The 16633-nt window shown below is 52.3% G+C and overlaps 1 protein-coding gene across 6 annotated transcripts in view; it reads right to left on the bottom strand.

Moving 5' to 3' along the window:
- Window positions 1–373: 373 nt before the first annotated feature.
- The window catches only part of Snph (syntaphilin), a 40268-nt gene continuing 24008 nt past the window's right edge, over window positions 374–16633 (bottom strand). Inside the window, exons 2-6 of one of the 6 annotated variants that reach the window (XM_029474631.2) lie at window positions 11075–11102; window positions 9673–10325; window positions 8914–9120; window positions 5823–5972; window positions 374–3285 (exon numbers count right to left, since the gene is read on the bottom strand). In XM_029474631.2, the coding sequence (XP_029330491.1) occupies window positions 2103–3285; window positions 5823–5972; window positions 8914–9120; window positions 9673–9854 (1722 nt within the window). In that variant the 5' untranslated portion in view covers window positions 9855–10325; window positions 11075–11102 and the 3' untranslated portion in view covers window positions 374–2102. The remainder of the gene's footprint in view (window positions 3286–5822; window positions 5973–8913; window positions 9121–9672; window positions 10326–11074; window positions 11103–16633) is intronic. The other 5 variants (XM_029474632.2, XM_085833422.1, XM_085833421.1 and 2 more) reach the window with 5 other exon arrangements.

Genomic DNA, 16633 nt, shown 5'->3' with positions numbered 1-16633 from the left:
ACTTAAGGATAGGGCCATTACCCCAGCCTGCAGGGTCATCCCAGGGCTGGGTAATGGGCTGCTCACTCCACTTGCTCTGGCAAGGAGCAGAGCCCTTCTGAGAGGCAGAACTCACGGAAAGAGAGGACCTCTGCTGTAGGTGAGGTCCTCTGGTGATCACATAGGCAGGGTTAGGGTCACAGCAGAAGCAGGGTGGTGGCTGGTTCCACTTGATGCCTCTACAAACCTGGACCCTTTTCAATGGCTTCTCCAGCAGCAGGAACAGGGTATACCACAGTCCTAGCCCTGCCCAAGTCCACCAAACACGAGACACGACAAGAATGCCCAGACAGCAAGACATGGAACAGAGGGGCTGCAAAGTTGGACTAAATGCCAATGGTGAAAAATATATGGATTTTATGTTGTCAAATATAGTTCATACATTTATTTTCTCAGCAGAGCTTCGACTGTTGCTAGGGAGACATGTGGAGCTCCACGAGTGCACGGCGCAGGAGGCTGGGTCCGTGGCCAGTCCTGGCTTGGCTTTGGATCAGTTTTATCCCCTGTCTCTCCATGGTACCACCCCAGTGTCCTATGGGGCAGCCCCAGCGAGGCCTCAGGCATTTGGGTTTGGTTCAGCTGGGGTAGGGATGTTCCACCAAGGATGGCTGGTCTGAGGCCCCAGCCAAGGTGGGGGAGTTTTGGAGGCACAAAGCGCATGGCAAAGGGCTCTTGCCCTGATGGCTAGGCTGGCTGCCCACTCCCAGTGCATGCAGGTGCCCCTCTGGAGGGCACAGAGTGGAGGGGCAGAACTCATGAGTCAAGTGGTGGCCACTGGAGCAACAGTGAGGGCAAGTGACCTTAGCAGAGAACCAGAGAGGCTCCCAGCCAGAGGGTGAGATGCAGGGCTCTACCAGTTCCCTGGAGGTGGGCCAGTCAGGTAGGAATGACCTCTCTGGGAAGAAGAGGGAAGTAAGGATCAGAGCATTTTCTCAGACTGACTGGGCCTGGACCAGGAGCAGCACAGACAGGCTCCCACCACCTGGCCATGCCCCTACTTGGGAAGCACACTCAGGAGACTCTGCTTTGGCATAGACAGGCAGATGTTGTGACTTCAGAAACCCATCTGGAGGTGCCCCCTGATGGCCATATTCCTCTGGAGTCAGCTCCATGAGAGAAGCCCTCGTCCCAGAAAGCAAGCAGCCTGGGGTTTCTGGGGTGGGCAGGAAACAAAGTCCTTCAGGAAACTGAGTGCAAATGTAGTCAGGGCTTGGAGCCAAAGGAGCCCGGGTAAGTGGCCTCTGACTTTTCCAACTCACTGAGGTACCTCTAGGCTACAGATGAGGTGGATTCATCTCAGAAGGTGAAGGGTACCCTAGAGCTGCTAGCCTTGCCTTCTCTGTGCTGGCAGATTTGCCCAAGGGAAGCTGGAGCTTGAGTAAGGGCTCCCTCCCACTCCCATGGTAAGCGTGTTAGTAGTGATGGGCATTGACATCTCACAAAGATCTAACACACCCAGAAGCCAAGAGGACAGACAGACAGACACAGAACCTACCCTCCTGCCTGAGCTGGTCATTCCAGCTGGACCATACTTTTGCATCCCAGGGCAAGGGAGGAGAACTGGAGCCTCAGTGGGACCAGGGAAGCCAGACCCTGCTGGGAGTGGCTCTCTGTATTCTGGGTCCTGGCTGCCTCCATTTGAGGAGGTAATACTGGTCCGGGAGCCCAAGGAGAGGGGCAAGGGGTGGCCTGGAAGAGAAGGCATGGGGTGGGCCAGGTGATGGAAGGAATGGTTCAAAAGAGGGGAGGATCTTCAGATCAATACAGCCAGAGACATTTTGAGCAGGGCCTGCCTTGTCTAAAGTCTGGGTGGACAGAGGGGACAGAGGGGTTCGGAAGCTCTTACCAGTTTCTCCCTCTTCAATTAGCCATCTTAACCTTTTCTCTCCAAGTTTTGGGATGCCTTTCTGAATCCCTGACACTATTGACATCTTGGGTGGGGGCGCTATTCCAGACCTGAAAGTATATAAGAGGAAGCCAAAAGGGGATGGGTGTGGGTGTGGGGCAGCAAATGGCATCCTACAATCAATGGTCAGGCTGCCAGGAGTGGAGAGCCGGCAACCTCAGAGCTGAGAGCCACCGGCTGTGTTGGAGCTCGGCTGGCCCAGTGAGCGGCAGCTGATCCTACGGATGGAGTGCAAGGCCACCGTGCAGCAACCCCGCAGCAGGGAGCTGATGTTGTAAATGGGTTGGCCCTGACGCCGCTGGGAGCGGCAGAGCCAGGCCACTGTTGGCACAGCTGGCACTACCACAGCCAGCAGATCCACGATGTAGTGGCGGCTCCAGTAACTCTTGGGTTCCTTTTCGGTGGTGGTGGTGGCAGCGGCTGCCTCGTCCTCCTCCTCTTCCACGGGACACACCACACTCACGGGCAGTCCTGGGTTAGAGTTGACTGCAGGCCGGTGTGTGGCTGGCCCGCAGGTGATGGGCTCTGGGGCATCAAGCTCGTCACCTACTGTGACTACCACGGCCGAGTCAGGGTCTCTGGGCCCTGAAGGGTGGGGATCCAGCTCTGAGTGCCTGTCCTTGAGGACTGAACCGCACACCTGAGCCTGGCCCACTTTCTCCAGGATGGTGTTCAGGTCAGGCTGGTACTGCACAAAGTCTGTCTGGATGGCCCGCTCCTGCATGCAGCTAGCCTGCACACCAGCCTCCATGCCGCACAGCAGCTTCTCGTAGGTGTTGCTGGCAGGGAAGCGGGGGCCCAGGTTGAAGGAGCTGTGCAGCGAGGCTTCCTCAAGGCCACAGTCCACTCCTGATGACAGTAGGCTACTGGCCTCCAGGGCATCCGTCCGACTCAGGGTGTCATCGGCAGCCACATATCCACTATCAGCTCCATCCTCGGCAGAGGTGTTGGAGGGGTCCCCTGGCTGGCGGTCACCACAGACGGCTGGGTCACTCAGCTTGGTGTAGGTGGAGCTGCGGGTAAGGGACCGTGCAGGGGACCCACCTGCTGACTCCCCGGTTCCTTCCTCCTTGGCGACTCCATTCTGGGCCACCTCCATGCTGTGCAGCAAGGTCTCCAGCTTCTTGTTCTGGATATTGATGTCCACAAAGTACTTCTGCAGCCCCTTGTCCTTGTCAATCAGGTTGTTCTTGACGGTGTCGATGACCTGCTTGAGCTGCCGGATCTCCTTGCGGGCCTCTTTCAGGGCCAGCTGCGCTTCTACGCGGTGGCACTCCTCCTCAATCCAGTCCTCCTGCATGCGGGACAGCTGCGTCTTAAGGTCATCGATCTCCGTGTCCCTGTAAGCAAAGGCAACACGACTGCTCATAGCCTGTCCTCCTGACCTGTCACTACTACTGTGGAGAGGCAAGGAGATGTCACCACGCCCGGATGGCCGCTGACGGGGTGGCTCAAAGCTAGAGACAAAAGTAAGGGGATTTGATGCCTCTCATTTCATCCCACAGGGAGAGGAGTAAGAGTGGATGGGGCAGGGGCCAAAACAGGATAGTTTTCTTCAAGAGGGAGAAGAAATGGCAATAGGAGTCGCGGCCCATCTCACCCATGAAGCCAAGCGGTCTCACATCGTCACCTCCTGCTATAAAAATGTAATAAACTCTTAATGCAAAAGAACAAACATTAGGGAGGGATATGGTTTCCTACTGAAGGAGCTTGTGTTTTAAGTGAAGAGACATTTGTCCCCTGACCCCCAGGGAAAGGATGGTGATTTGTGACAAATGACAGCCTTTGCTGATGGGGGGGGGAGCTGAGTGTTTTATAGCATGCCTCTTTCAGAAAGAGTATAAAGTGGTATAAAGTGGTGAATGAGTCACAGGAGGGTGAGGAGAACTGGGTGGCTCTCTTGTATGCATGCTAGAAGGTTCTTTCTATTTCCTGTTAAGTAGAAAAGCTGAAGGGATGGATGGGAAATGCAGTTACCGAGAGAAGGGCTACACCAGCAAGCAGAACAACAGCAAGACTTCTACCCAGATGTGCTAAGGCCCTTCAAGTCTCTCAATTATAGATGGACCCAGGGGTGCTGAAGAGGGAGTGGTTAGTGAAATATGCCACAGTGATGAGAGGGAAAACCAGGGTGAGACTCAGTGGGCACTGGCTTCAAGCAGTGGGAAAGGATTTATGAGTCTAGCTGAGTAACTGTACCACCTAAGGCACCATAGATTTCCCACTCTAGAATAGGCTTCTGATGTCGAGCAGTATCCTCTAGGAGAGGCTGGCCACCCAATAGGATGTATTAGCAGTGGACGCCTAGGGGGGCAGTGACCTGAACTACCTGAGGGGCAACAGCAGGCAGATCAGCAGGCATGGCGTCCTGGATCTCCCTCTTCTCCACTTCTCATACATGCCTGCTCTGGGAGGTGAGTGTAAGAAGGAGCTGGGTATGCTCAGCTTGGCTGCACCTTGTACCTCTCTCCTTGGAGCCAGCTAGACCTTGGGGTCAATGGCTTCCCAGTCCTGAAATGGCCTGGTACTATAGATGTAATATTTGAACCACATCTTAAAGGAAGGAATTGGTAAATACAAGATGGGAGAAGAGGCACCTCAAAGGGTTGGGGACACAATGCCCACAAGCACAGAGGGGTTTGAAGAGTGGGCACACGGTGGATGAAGAGTAGGAGGGGGAGGCTAGCATGAAAGTATGGCTGTAAAATAGCACCTGGAGGATGTGAGGAGAAAGGCATTGTGCCAAGGATAGCCTGTTGTGGGTAGCAGGATGATTAGGGATGATATGAGCGCAGCCATTCTGCCAAACACAGGTGGATGGTCTACATGCCGCTACTGGCTGGCCCAGACAGGAAGCCAGAAGATGGGCTACTGGTTCCTCATGGGCATCAGTGCAAAAGGCCAGTCGAGTATGAGTACCATTAGGAAGAGGGCAGGAACTTGAAAAAGAAACCTTAGTTCAAAGGTGGCAGAGCCCAGCACTTGAAACTCGCTGAACTCTAAAAACCACAATAAACCCAGACTGGACTGGCTGCTTGGCAGAGGGCAGTCATGCATGCTGTACTCTAATATGTCCAGAGATTGGTGAAGACAGGAAGATCAATGTGTGCCAGGAGCTGGTGATTGGAGAGGAGCAGCTAGGGCTGATGGGTGACTGTAGAGGATGGGGAATGGTTGCTAATGGGAATGGGGTGATAAAAAGAGGTATCCGATTGTGGCAATTGTGCCAACACAACCCACCATCCAGGGGTTATGTTAGATGGGCCAATTCTGTGGCACAGAGAATACTTTGGGTGAGGTGTGCTATAAGCCTTGGCAGAAGCAAAGAAAAGACGCAGTGGGATGCCAGGCCTGAGCTCTGCTGTCTTACACTGTTTGGTCCAGCTCAGAACAGACACAGTTCAGAGGACACTGGTGAAAGTGGTAAGAGGTGGGCGAGGCCACCCTAGCATAGGGCTTTTGTTGCTTGTGACAGGGCACTACATTCCAAGTTGTCCTCCAACTTAACACTCCTTCCTTAGTCTTCTGAGTTCTGGGGCAACATACATGTGCCATGGCACTCAGCCTTTGAAGCATGGCTGTTAAAGATGAAATCACCAGGAGGGGCAGCACTTAGTGTCTACAAGGATCTGAGAATGAGCACAACTGGGCCTGAGCTTCTAGGAGACCTGCTCCAGGATGAGCAGGACCTCAACCTTAGCATCTTTGACCATCTATCATCTACAGGAAGGAAGCAGCATGAAAGGAGGCTTCTGGGCCTAGGCGATAAATGGAGCAAGGCCATTCCTTCTCCTTCCCAGGCAATACCCCAGGGCCCTGTCTCTGCTGAGACTGGAGCTGCTGGATGTCCCCAGGGCTTCCCTTGGCTGCCACTCACCGATCCTGGAGCCGGTCCTGTGTGTCCTTGAGCCGGGCCTTCAGGTGCCGGATGCAAACCTCCTTCTGCTGCAGTGGAGTCAGATACTGCTCTGGGGTGGGAGGCTTGATGCCATGATTGTCGCTGCATAGTGTGTACTTCATGGAGCGCCTGCAAGGGTATGTCCATCAGAGGTGGGGGATAAGGGGGCAGGCTGGGTGAGGGTGGGGCCAAGGAGCAGGGGATTCCAGCCTAACTACTCAGCCTGTGCCACCAGCCCTCCTGCGCCTGCTGTGAGGCCACAGTACAGAGACAGCCTTCTGCCAGGTGAGTTTAGTGAAGCTCTTCTGAGTGAAGAGCAGGATGGGAGATTCAAAGGCTCCTCTGCTTAGGGAAGAAGGGACCTCTCTGAGGCTTGTGTGTGCTAAGTACTTTATGACACCATGTGTGGGCCCTCCCTGTAGCAATAGGCTCAGGGAAGCCTTTGTCCTGCAAACATACACTCACTTCAGAGAAGCTGGCTCAAGCATGCGGGCTGTGCATCCTCAACAGGTATGTGGGAGAATGAGCAGGGAGCAAGGGCAGGTTCCAAGTGAGCCTGGAGAATGAGGACTCACTTGCATGGGAGGTGAATTCTCCTGGAGGAGACACTCTCCTCTCTGCTGCCAAAAGCCTATCTAGCATAGGGACAGGGATGGGGAGGGCAGACAGGTGTGAAGTCATAGCTGTGTTTGCAGACACCCTAATGCACTCTCTTTACCGTATCCTGTGGGAACATACAGGTTTGCCACTTCTTCATCTTAAGAAATTCATAGTGTCTCAGGTATTGTGTACCTGCATGTCCCCATGTGTGTATATACACCAATTTCATACTGCTTTCATAGGCAATTGCCTGGTCCAGGACATGTTTATACACCTATGCTCTGGGGCATGCGTGAGACACCTGTGAACGAACAATTAGCAGCAGCTGGCTTGAATGACAGCTGGCTGGCTGCCTTCTGCAACTGATACAGTATGTCATACCACACCTCTGGAGGAGCCCCCACCCAGAAGGCCACTGGAGCCAGGATGGAGGGCTGGCCATTGCTTTCCTAGGAAGAAGAACTCCCTGATTCCACAACAGACTATAGTCCAGACGGTTCCACCCACAGCTTCCTGGCTGCAGGATCTGTTCTTAGGAACCCTAGTTGGTTCTTGGTTTCAAACCCCAGGAGTGTTCCCACACACTGGAGACTCGGGCTGCAGCCATAACACCCTGGTGCTCCAAGGGCTGGGAGCCCTTAGGCTCAGGATAGACACTTCATAGGGCTGGAAAAGACAGGTCCTGTGGAGGCCCATTGTGGAAGTGGTCCCATTAAAGGCAGGTTTAAAGTTTCATGGAAGAAGCCTTGTAATATTTACTGTATACTGTAAAGTGGGAAGATGGCGATAGTAAGGGAGACTAGGTCATACAGCCTCTCTTCCACTTGGCATGAACCTAGACCATAATTTAGCACATGCCACATCTGTAGCACATTTGCAGTGGTGGGTGCCCGGGCTTTCCCACCTTGGTCTAAGATCTCATCAAAAGAGAAGCCATATAGCATCCTCCATTTAGATTGTAGCTGTCCTCCTGCCCTGCAAGGGATTTGACAGGTGGGCACAGACTTGGGACGAGTAGAGAGAGAGTCCTCAGCCTGGCATGTGGCAAGAGGTGAAGAAGCCAACATTAAACTACTAAGGATGAGGGTTACAGTCAAATGGGGGCTTTGGTTCTCATTTGTTTTCATGGACATTTTTTCCAAGATAACATTTAATACATGTTTATAGTCTCTATAGTCTCTCCCTCTCTCCACCTCTTCCTCTTCCTCCTTGTGGTGTGTATATTCAAAAATAGAAGCATGTGATTATACATATCTTAGCAGAGAGCCTGGCTGCAGTGAAGCCCTTAGGTAATGTGTCACATCCCCTAGAGGTAGCACTCCCCCATTTTGGGCAACAGGACATTTGTCTCCACAGGTGTTGGCCTGGGGGTTGAGACTGGGAGTCTCATATGGGAGATGTGTTATAAAACCGCGAGTAACAGAAAAGTCTGGAAGATGCAAATCAGAAGCCCAAGACTGGGCACGTGTCTGACACATGACTGTTACTTACCATCCACACCTTAGTGGAAATACCTGAGATCTTTAGTGGCTCTGGACATCCCTGAACCCAGATGATGTCTCTCTACTGGGACGGAAGGGCTTGACTGTGGGAGTGCTGTCAGAACATACCTGTCCTTGTGTCCATGACCCTCAAAGCCTCACTGTGGTCCAGGATATACAGGCAAGCTGCAAACTGATATTTTCCCTGATATTTCTGGATTATTACATCCATTTTATGACAAAGAAAAAGTTGAGTCTTAGAGACAGGAAGCCAAATCCAAAGCCTGCAGCTTCCCAGAGCCTCCCACTTCCTCCTTGTATTCCAGTACCCAGGAGACAGGACACCACATCAACACCAGGTTCTAACACTCAGGGACCCATAGCATTTCTTTATCTGCCCTCCAGGTGACTCTGTATTTCAGGTGTCTGTCTACTATACCTAGACCATAATTTAGCACATGCCACATCTGCAGCACATCTGCATTTGCAGAGCCTGAGATAATGTCCATATGCATCTTGTCTTCTCTTTTTAGGGGCAGCAGACAACACTAATCCTCTCTGAATTAACAGGACAGGTTGCTAGTACATCATGTGGCCTAGTTCTAACAAATGAAGTCAGACAAAAATTCACAGGCAAATGTCCCTTCTCTGAGCAATGAACACAAAGGGGGCTATGCTCTTCTTTGCTGGCCAGAAGGCTGGTGGTACAGGAGCCATCCTGGGATAATTAGGATAAAAGACGTTCACATGGATGGTGGGGCAGGAAGAACAAAGACCTGTGATGTTTCAGGAGTTGCCCCCCTCCGGCTCCTGCCTCAACATCTCATTTGCTCATGCCCATCTTTCAGACAGGAACCAAAGTTCAGAGGGGAGAAGTGAGCCTTTCTAGGCCAGTGCCAGGAAGCGTGCTAGAGGAGCACGGTGCTGTTTCCCCATCTCTTGGGTACCATAAAGGCAGCCCGGCCAGGCTGGAAGGAGGAGCTGGTTACCTCGGTGTGGGGCTGCTGTCACTGCCCTTGCAGGAGCCAGAGTTGCTGCTGCTGCTGAGGGAAGAGGTGCCGTAGGCGTCCCGCACACTCACAGGTGGAGAGGTGCGCCTGGAGGCGGGGAGAAGAGGCAGCTGCTCATTCTGGCTGGCGGGCAGCTGTGGGCACTGGGCGAACACTGCCAGGCCACTACGGCCTAAAGTGCCCCCGCTTCGGGTTCATCACAGGGAAGAAAGGCAGTGGGGAGGGGAACACACACACACAGAGACAAGGGTGACAGAACAGACAGTGGAAATCAAGATGGAAACCAGAAGGTGGCTGACCCTCCTAGATCCCCAGGGTCAAGAACAGAGGCTAGACAAGGTTGTGAACAAATGGTGGGTCCCAGGGTCTCTCAGCTCAGGGAAGGATTATCCATGCATGAGCTGAAACAGAGGGGAGGAGAGTGGGGCAGACAGGAAGTGACCGGAGGAGAGCCCCAGAGAGTGAAAGGGCCAAAGGGGGAAACTACCGCCTGCAGGGATGGTAACGGCAGGGCTGGTGCTGATGGGAACCTTCAGATAACTGTTATATCCACCGTGTCATTTGGGTCTTTAAATAGTTCCTGGAGGTGGCATGGATCATCCAGCCTGCTTTAAGGATGGGAAAACTGAGGGCATAATTGGCTTAAAGGCACGCTACAAGTCTGCTGCACACACTGCGAGACAAAGCCCAAGGCTTTCTACATCCGAAGCCCAGGTTCTAGACAAGGGAGAAACTCACCTGCGAGATCCAGCAGAGGCTCGTCTACTTCCCTGCAGGGACATGGCCATGAGGCTGCGGGTCCTGGTTAGCGGCGGAATGGGCGGTGTTCCCGGGGCTGAGGAAAGAGGGCGGGTTGTGGGGGGCGTAGGGAGGGCAGGGCCGGGCCATGTCATCCTCTCACTGGGGCCACTGCCTGGCATGGCTTCTCCTCTTGCCCTTCAGACACGACACCCCAGAATCAAGCGAGGGCCTATAGGCTAGGCTGCAGGTGGCTGCCTCCACCAGTGAATTCAGTGGGGGCTTGGCACAGGCTGCTAACCCCAATTTAAAGTCTCAGTCCTCAGAGCCTCAGGGGTGGCTAGAAGTCTCAGTCCAACCCCAGATCTTCCAGGTCACAGTGAAGATACCCAGAGGGCTGAAGACCCTGTCACAGTCAGACAAGGACCCTCCTGTCCACCAGTGCAGCAAAAAGGATCTTCTAATCTACCAGCAAAGCCTGCTTCTCCCCAGGTCCCTGCCCCTCAGATCCTGCCTCCCACATCCAGTCCTCCCTCTTTGGCAGGGCTGCAGGTCGAAGGACTCCTGGTGCAGGAGTAGGAGCCCCAGAATAGGCCGGGCTGGTCTCGCTGACCATCACCTTCCCAGTTGGCACGTGGTTCGGGGCTTCCTGGCTACAAAGGAGACAAGACAGACGGACATACCAGCACACGTGTAGAAAGATAAATGGATACAGACAAAATAGGTCATTCTAAGATGTGCCACACACATGTGCATGCTCAGGCACCTGCCCACAAAGCAGGAAAAGCAGCCAGGCCCTCTGATTCTCATGCTGCATGCAGGTATGCCAGCTCCTGTCATATAAACATGCATGCTTATTTCAGCACATCCCAAGAACTTGAGCACACATTTGATGTATAGGAGGCCAAGGTCAAGAGAGTAAGAAGCTCTCCCTAGTTGCTGAGTGTTCTAGGGTGGGTGGGTCTAGCAAGTACATTCACATGCCCAGGAGATTTGAGAAAAGGGGTGGGTGGACCCAGGCCTATTGACTCCACTGCTGGGGTCCTTAGGATATTCTACTCAGAAGAGACAAATAGTGGCAGGGGACAGCTTTGCAGGGATATCTTTAGGGATAAGGGGGAGGGAGAGAACCCATGCAGAGGGTTAGCTGTCTGGGATCAGGGCAACACTAGCATCAGGGTCAAGGGAGAGAAATCTAGGCTTTCTGCAGCCAGTGGCTAGTTTTGAGCCAGTCTGAGAGGTGGCAATCCCTGACTCCACACTCAGGAAAGGGACTGTAGACAATAGCCTGGGAAAGCTTAGCTGAGAATGTCATGCCCTGGACTTCCGCCCATGCTGGAGGAGAAGCAGCTGCCAAGCCACGCCCCAGTGCACAGCAGCCCGTGCTACATGTGTTACGTACATCACGCCATTGATTTCTCCCAACAGCCCTATGAGGAAGTGCTGAGATTAGTCCCCTCTCATAGATGAGGAATCAGGGCCACAACGAGCAAAAGGACTTGCCCAAGTCACACCCCAGTTGTGTGGCAGGACCAGTAGTTGAACCAGACCAGCATCAGAGACTGAGATCTCAAACCCCAGAGTTCCTGACCCAGGGACTACCTCCTTCCCACGTCAGGGCTCCCAGGAGCCTGCTTCTCCTGGCCAGTAGTGGGACCATCTCCTGAGTGGACAAAGACACTACTCAGATGGCCAGTTTCCTGGCTGTGATACAGAACACGGCCTGTTCCCCTAGAGGGCCTGGACACAGCCAGCATTGTCTGCCCAGAGGTGTCAGGTGCTGGGCTGCAGGAGCCACTGACACCATGCCCGTCACCTGAGCTGCCCACCTAGCTTGGCACCACTTCCCATCCACCAGTCTCAGTCACCCAAGCAGAGACCCTGGGAACAGCGGGCCCAGACCCACAGTAGAGAGTGTAGGCAAGTGCAAAGTGGGGAATCAGCAGACTGTATGGCTATCTAGAGAGGCACACAGGGGTCCCTGTCTCTGGGGCACAGAAGGACATGGTGGGAGCAGCTGGAGTTGGGTAGGTAGGGGGTGATGGTACCTGCTCATGAGTGGACAAAGCTTGGAGGACTGCCTGCTACAGAGTGGTTCCTCTGTGGTCAGGTGACCTGCTAGCAGCTCTCTTTCATTTGAGCTAGTCCATCTCTTTACTCTCTCTGTTCCTATCAACACTTTACTCTTGGCTTTAGGCTGGCTGTCAAGAAGGAGGAAGCACCTTCAGCAGGCCTCGCCTCCCAGGATAGCTTCTCTACCACGCCAGCTCGGGGAGTGTGACTGAACAGTCAGCAGAGTCCAGGTGGAGCTCCAGGCCCAGGCCCAGGCCCTGAGAGGCAGGTGAGAGAGGCTTAGATGGAAACTGCATGTGGCCCTGGTACAATGCGAGCTTTGTCCCAGCTGCCTCTGCTACTACCTTGCTTGGCAACCTGTTTCTCCCTCTTCTTGAGTTCTGTTTTCCTTCCTCCCTGGCTGTGGGTGGGAATGGAGTGGCATTTGTACCTGGACACAGTTAACAGTCTCCTGGGAGACTAGAACCAGCTATTAATTCGGGGCAGAGTAAAAGTGGCATTTCCCCTGCTGGGATGGGACCTCACAGGCAGGGTCCCTCTTGGGAAGGCAGAAGCCACCCAGGCCCACAGGGTACCTCCTCTTCAGGATCCTGCTCAGAGGCCCCAGTGCGTGTCCTGTGTCTTCTTAACTCCTCCTTCTCATCATAGCCCGAGAGGAGGCATGTTACCATGGCATTTATTGCCATGTCGCCTGTTCAGCCTGGAGTCCCACAGGCCTGTCCCCAGGCAGCTGGAGGCAGCCACTTGGAATAGAAGGTGAAAGGAAACCCTAAGCCACAGGAGCACGGCCAACAATCTCTCATCCCTTCAACTCCAAGGACACCCACCCCTCTTCATGCCAGTGTCCCTGTTTCCCCATTGTGCACACTCCATAGCAACCGCACAAACATCTGCCTCTTTGATTGGTCATCCCCATGCCCAGTGCTGCCTAAGGGCTTATAATGAGGAGCAAGAGCTGAAATGCTGCAGAAATAGGGCTGAACAGGTCTGGGGCTGAATTCTGGCTCTTGTACTCTGAACGTGTGCCTCAGCAAGTCTGGCTACTGCTGAGATTCAGTCTCTCATCCACCATGAGCTGCATCTCCTCGCTGGGCACTGTGAAAGTAACACGAAACAGTGCATGCATATGGCATGGATGGTGGCTCTGTCACACAAGAGCCACTGAACAAACAGGATCAGACACTGGTCTGGAAGTAGATAATTGAAATGTGATATGACCTTCAAAAGAGAAACACCCAAGACCTTTTGGTGGCCTCGGGAAGGTCAAGAAAAGCTTCTTCCAATCAGAAATATGTGTTGAGTCTGGAAGAATGGGCAGGAGTCCACCAGTGGGAGGACAGGGTGGCATGGCCAAAGGCAGTAAGTAACTCAATAATATAGCTGCTCAGAGGTGAGGATCAGTGAGTGAGGCCACACAGCCTGGTAGGCCAGGGTTGTGTCCAGTGGGCCACAGGGAGGCATGGAGCTATCCCACAAAGGAGATAGGCACATCAGAAGTTCATTCAAGGAAGCCCTGGGTAGAGTTTGTAGGAAAAGGACAGGACCAGAGCAAAGGAGATCAGGCAGGAATCTGTGAAAACCTTCCAGGGGTGAATACAGGAGGGCATGGGTCTGGGTTAGCATCAAGATTAACAGAGAAAAGACCTGGACCATGTTTGAAATCCATCAGAAGCTTGTGGTTATATGGAAACAAAGTGGGAAAAACTTTATCTTGGAGATCAAACCCTTTCCACCTACAACAGTCTCCTCCGCCCTTTTCTTTTCCTCCTGTGTGTGTGTGTGTGTGTGTGTGTGTGTGTGTGTGTGCATGTGTGTGCATGAGTGGGTGCATGTGTATGCATGTGTACATACTGAGAGCTCTGCTTGTCAAAGCACCACCATATCTCTGCTTGAGCTATTTGCCAGCCTACTGCATCCCACCCCCCAGGTCTGTGTATTCAGCCTGTGCCCTGCAGCCTTCCTACAGGGACTAGCTTCCATCCCTTCCTGTCTTAGCCTCTTAGCTGAAGTTCCCTGGTGTATTTCATAGGAACAAATACAATCAACACACAGTTGTTCATAATATAATGGTTTAAAACCCTGTGCTAGATCATGAAGCTAGACGAGATGGTCTCTGGGGTATCTGGGTCCCACATTCTCATATAGGGCTGTTTATAAAACAAGGGGCTGGGATATGATGCTGTCTCTTCTGGGTCACAGTTTCCGAAGCTGTACGGTTAGGAAGCTGCATCTCTTGGGAGATCCTGGCATCTTACTCAATATGGGGAGCAGCCAGGAGCTCAGGTCAGCCAGTGTTCTAAGTGAAAGTCCCAGAATATACCTTTGAAGGTATCTTTTTCCCCCCACAAAGTATCAGCCATCTATGAAAGAAGAAAGCAACCCTACAACCTCAGAGAACAGAACAGGCTGAGCTGATGACTCAGCCTCCAGCAGCTGTGCAAAGCCGAGCACAGCAACCAGAGCTTGGGAAGGATCCCATCTCTGCCAAGGCAGAACCTGGACCATCCTTCCCTGGCAGATACAGCAACTTGTGCTCCTTGGATGCTAATGCAGGGATGGAAATGGAAACGGGCCTGCATGCTTGCCAGTAGCTATCCTCCAACCTCAGAACTCCAGGGCAGCTCCAGTGAGGTGGCAGGCCAAACTATGCAGGTTTCAGGGCGGTCTCATCCTCCCCCATCCACAGACTCTAGTCCAGCCTTCCTGTACTTAAGCTGGCAGGAGTTGGGGGAGGGGGTACTTCACCAGATCACTTCCTGTCTCTAGCACAAGCCACTCCCAGGACTGAAACCACTCAACAGAGCCACTGGATTCTGTGTTCTCACTGTGGCAACCCCAGAACAGTGGCAGGACTGTTCTACAACTTGGCTAAACGCTGCAGGGGTTTCCAAGGTAACCAGGAAAGGCTTGAGGGCTGAGGCAGCTCTACAGGATTAGTCTCAGATGCCTCAGCACCGGTCCCCAAGCCTCCATCTACACACCATCTAAGAAACTTAGCTCTGGACTGCTAAGCAGGGTGGGCTCAGGCTTCCTCCTCCATTTCAGCCAATGGGGTCCTCATATTGGTGATTAGTGACAGTCAGCACTGGGGATGAGGAATGCACCCTCTGGGTGTGTCTGGGGGGGCATTCCAGAGCAGAGGAACTAAAGGAGGAAGCCACCCTGAATGTGGGGGCTCCATCCCATAGGCTGGGTCACAGAGCAAAAGAAAGAAGAGATTCTGTATATATAGTTACCCCCTCGTTCTATCAGTCTGTCTGTCTCTCTTTCCCCTCTGTGGGGCTGCTGTGAGGTGAACAGCTATGCCCCTCTCCCATAGGCTAATCCTACTTAAACTATGTACAAAAATCCCCCTTTTCACTTTGCTGACATCTTTTGTCACAAGGACAAAAACTGACTAGAAGGTCTGAAGGTGTAGGTGTGTATGTGTGTGTGTGTGTGTACATGTGCACTTGTGTATATGTGGAAGCCAGAGGCCAAAGTGGGGTGTCTTGTTCAATGACTTATTTTCTGAGGCAAGGTTTCTCACTGAACCTAAAGCTCACCAGTTCATCTAGACTGTCTGGCCAACAAACTCCAAGAATCCTTCTGCTTCAGCCTCCCAAGGGCTGGGATTATGGGTATCCATGACATAATCCATGACAAACTAGGGATGCAGACTCAGCCCTGAAGCTTGTACTTTACGACCGAGACATCTCCTCTGGCCAGTAAGACCATTTTGGGTTTTTGTTTGTTTTTAGAATTCTTCATTTATTTTAATTAGAAAGATTTATTTTTATTATGTGTCTGAGTGTTTACACATATATGTGTCTCACATGTGTGCCTGGTGCCCATGGGGGCCAGAAGAGGATTTTAGATCCCTCAGAATGTCATTACAAATGGTTGTGACACACAGTGTGGATACTGGGAACCAAGCCCAGGGGAAGACCATTTTCAAAAGGATTTGGAGGCTAAGGATGTAGCAGAGGCTTAAAGAGTATGTGAAAGACCCTGGGTTCAATCTCAAGTACTGCCTAATCGCCCCAAACAAGAGGGGTGTTTACAGGTTAAAATTCTGAGATACAAAATTTTCATATCCACTAGAATTATTATAAAAAAAAAACAGGAAACAAGTACTGTTATGAGCATGGAGAAACTCATGTGTGGCTGGTGGAGAATACAACAGCCACACTGCCATGGCAAACAGTTTGTGAGTCCTCACAAAGCTAACCGGGATGGCCTGTGAGCCTGCAATTCCACTGCCAGATAGATTTCCCAAGGAACGAAGCAAGCATTGAAACACAGTGCACAGGGTTGATGCAGGCAGCTTGTCAGTAGGAGATAATGTGCAGTGCAGTACATGCATGCACCAGGACTTCAGTCATTAGAAGAAATGAGGTAGCAACATGTGCCGCAACGGGAGTGAGCCCTGAAGACACTGTATTAAGTAAAAGAAGCCAGATGCAAACACAAGTACTGAACGAACAAGTGGGTTTACACAAATACCCAACATGGGCAAATCCAGACAGACAGAAGCCACTGAGTGAAGCCACTTAGTGGTTGTCAAGAAGTAATAAAGATCAGCTGCTGACAGGAGCAGGGCTTCTTAAGGAAGACTATGCAGATGCTTAGGGATTAGATAATGGGGCTGGTTACACAATTTCATGTAAGTACATTCTCAGAGTGGTGTATTTCTCAGATTTTATGGTCTGTGAACTACATATCAATTTTAAAATCCCATTCAAGATAAATCCACACAATCTCTATTTTAAATGGATAGTTGCCAAAGGATCGGCATGGTCCAGAAGGGAGAGGGTGGTCCAGAATGCTGGGCAGTGGCAGCAGGGCAGGATGGAAAACCAGCTCTCTGCCCTCACCTGAGACCAGAGGCGAGCACAGTACAGACTCT

Source organism: Mus caroli, unplaced genomic scaffold, assembly GCF_978045245.1.
Source record: "Mus caroli unplaced genomic scaffold, Mus_caroli_1 scaffold_2, whole genome shotgun sequence".
NCBI classification, from domain to species: Eukaryota; Metazoa; Chordata; class Mammalia; order Rodentia; family Muridae; genus Mus; species Mus caroli.
Note: the sequence above shows the minus strand (reverse complement) of the source record. Positions and strands in the feature narration are given on the sequence as shown.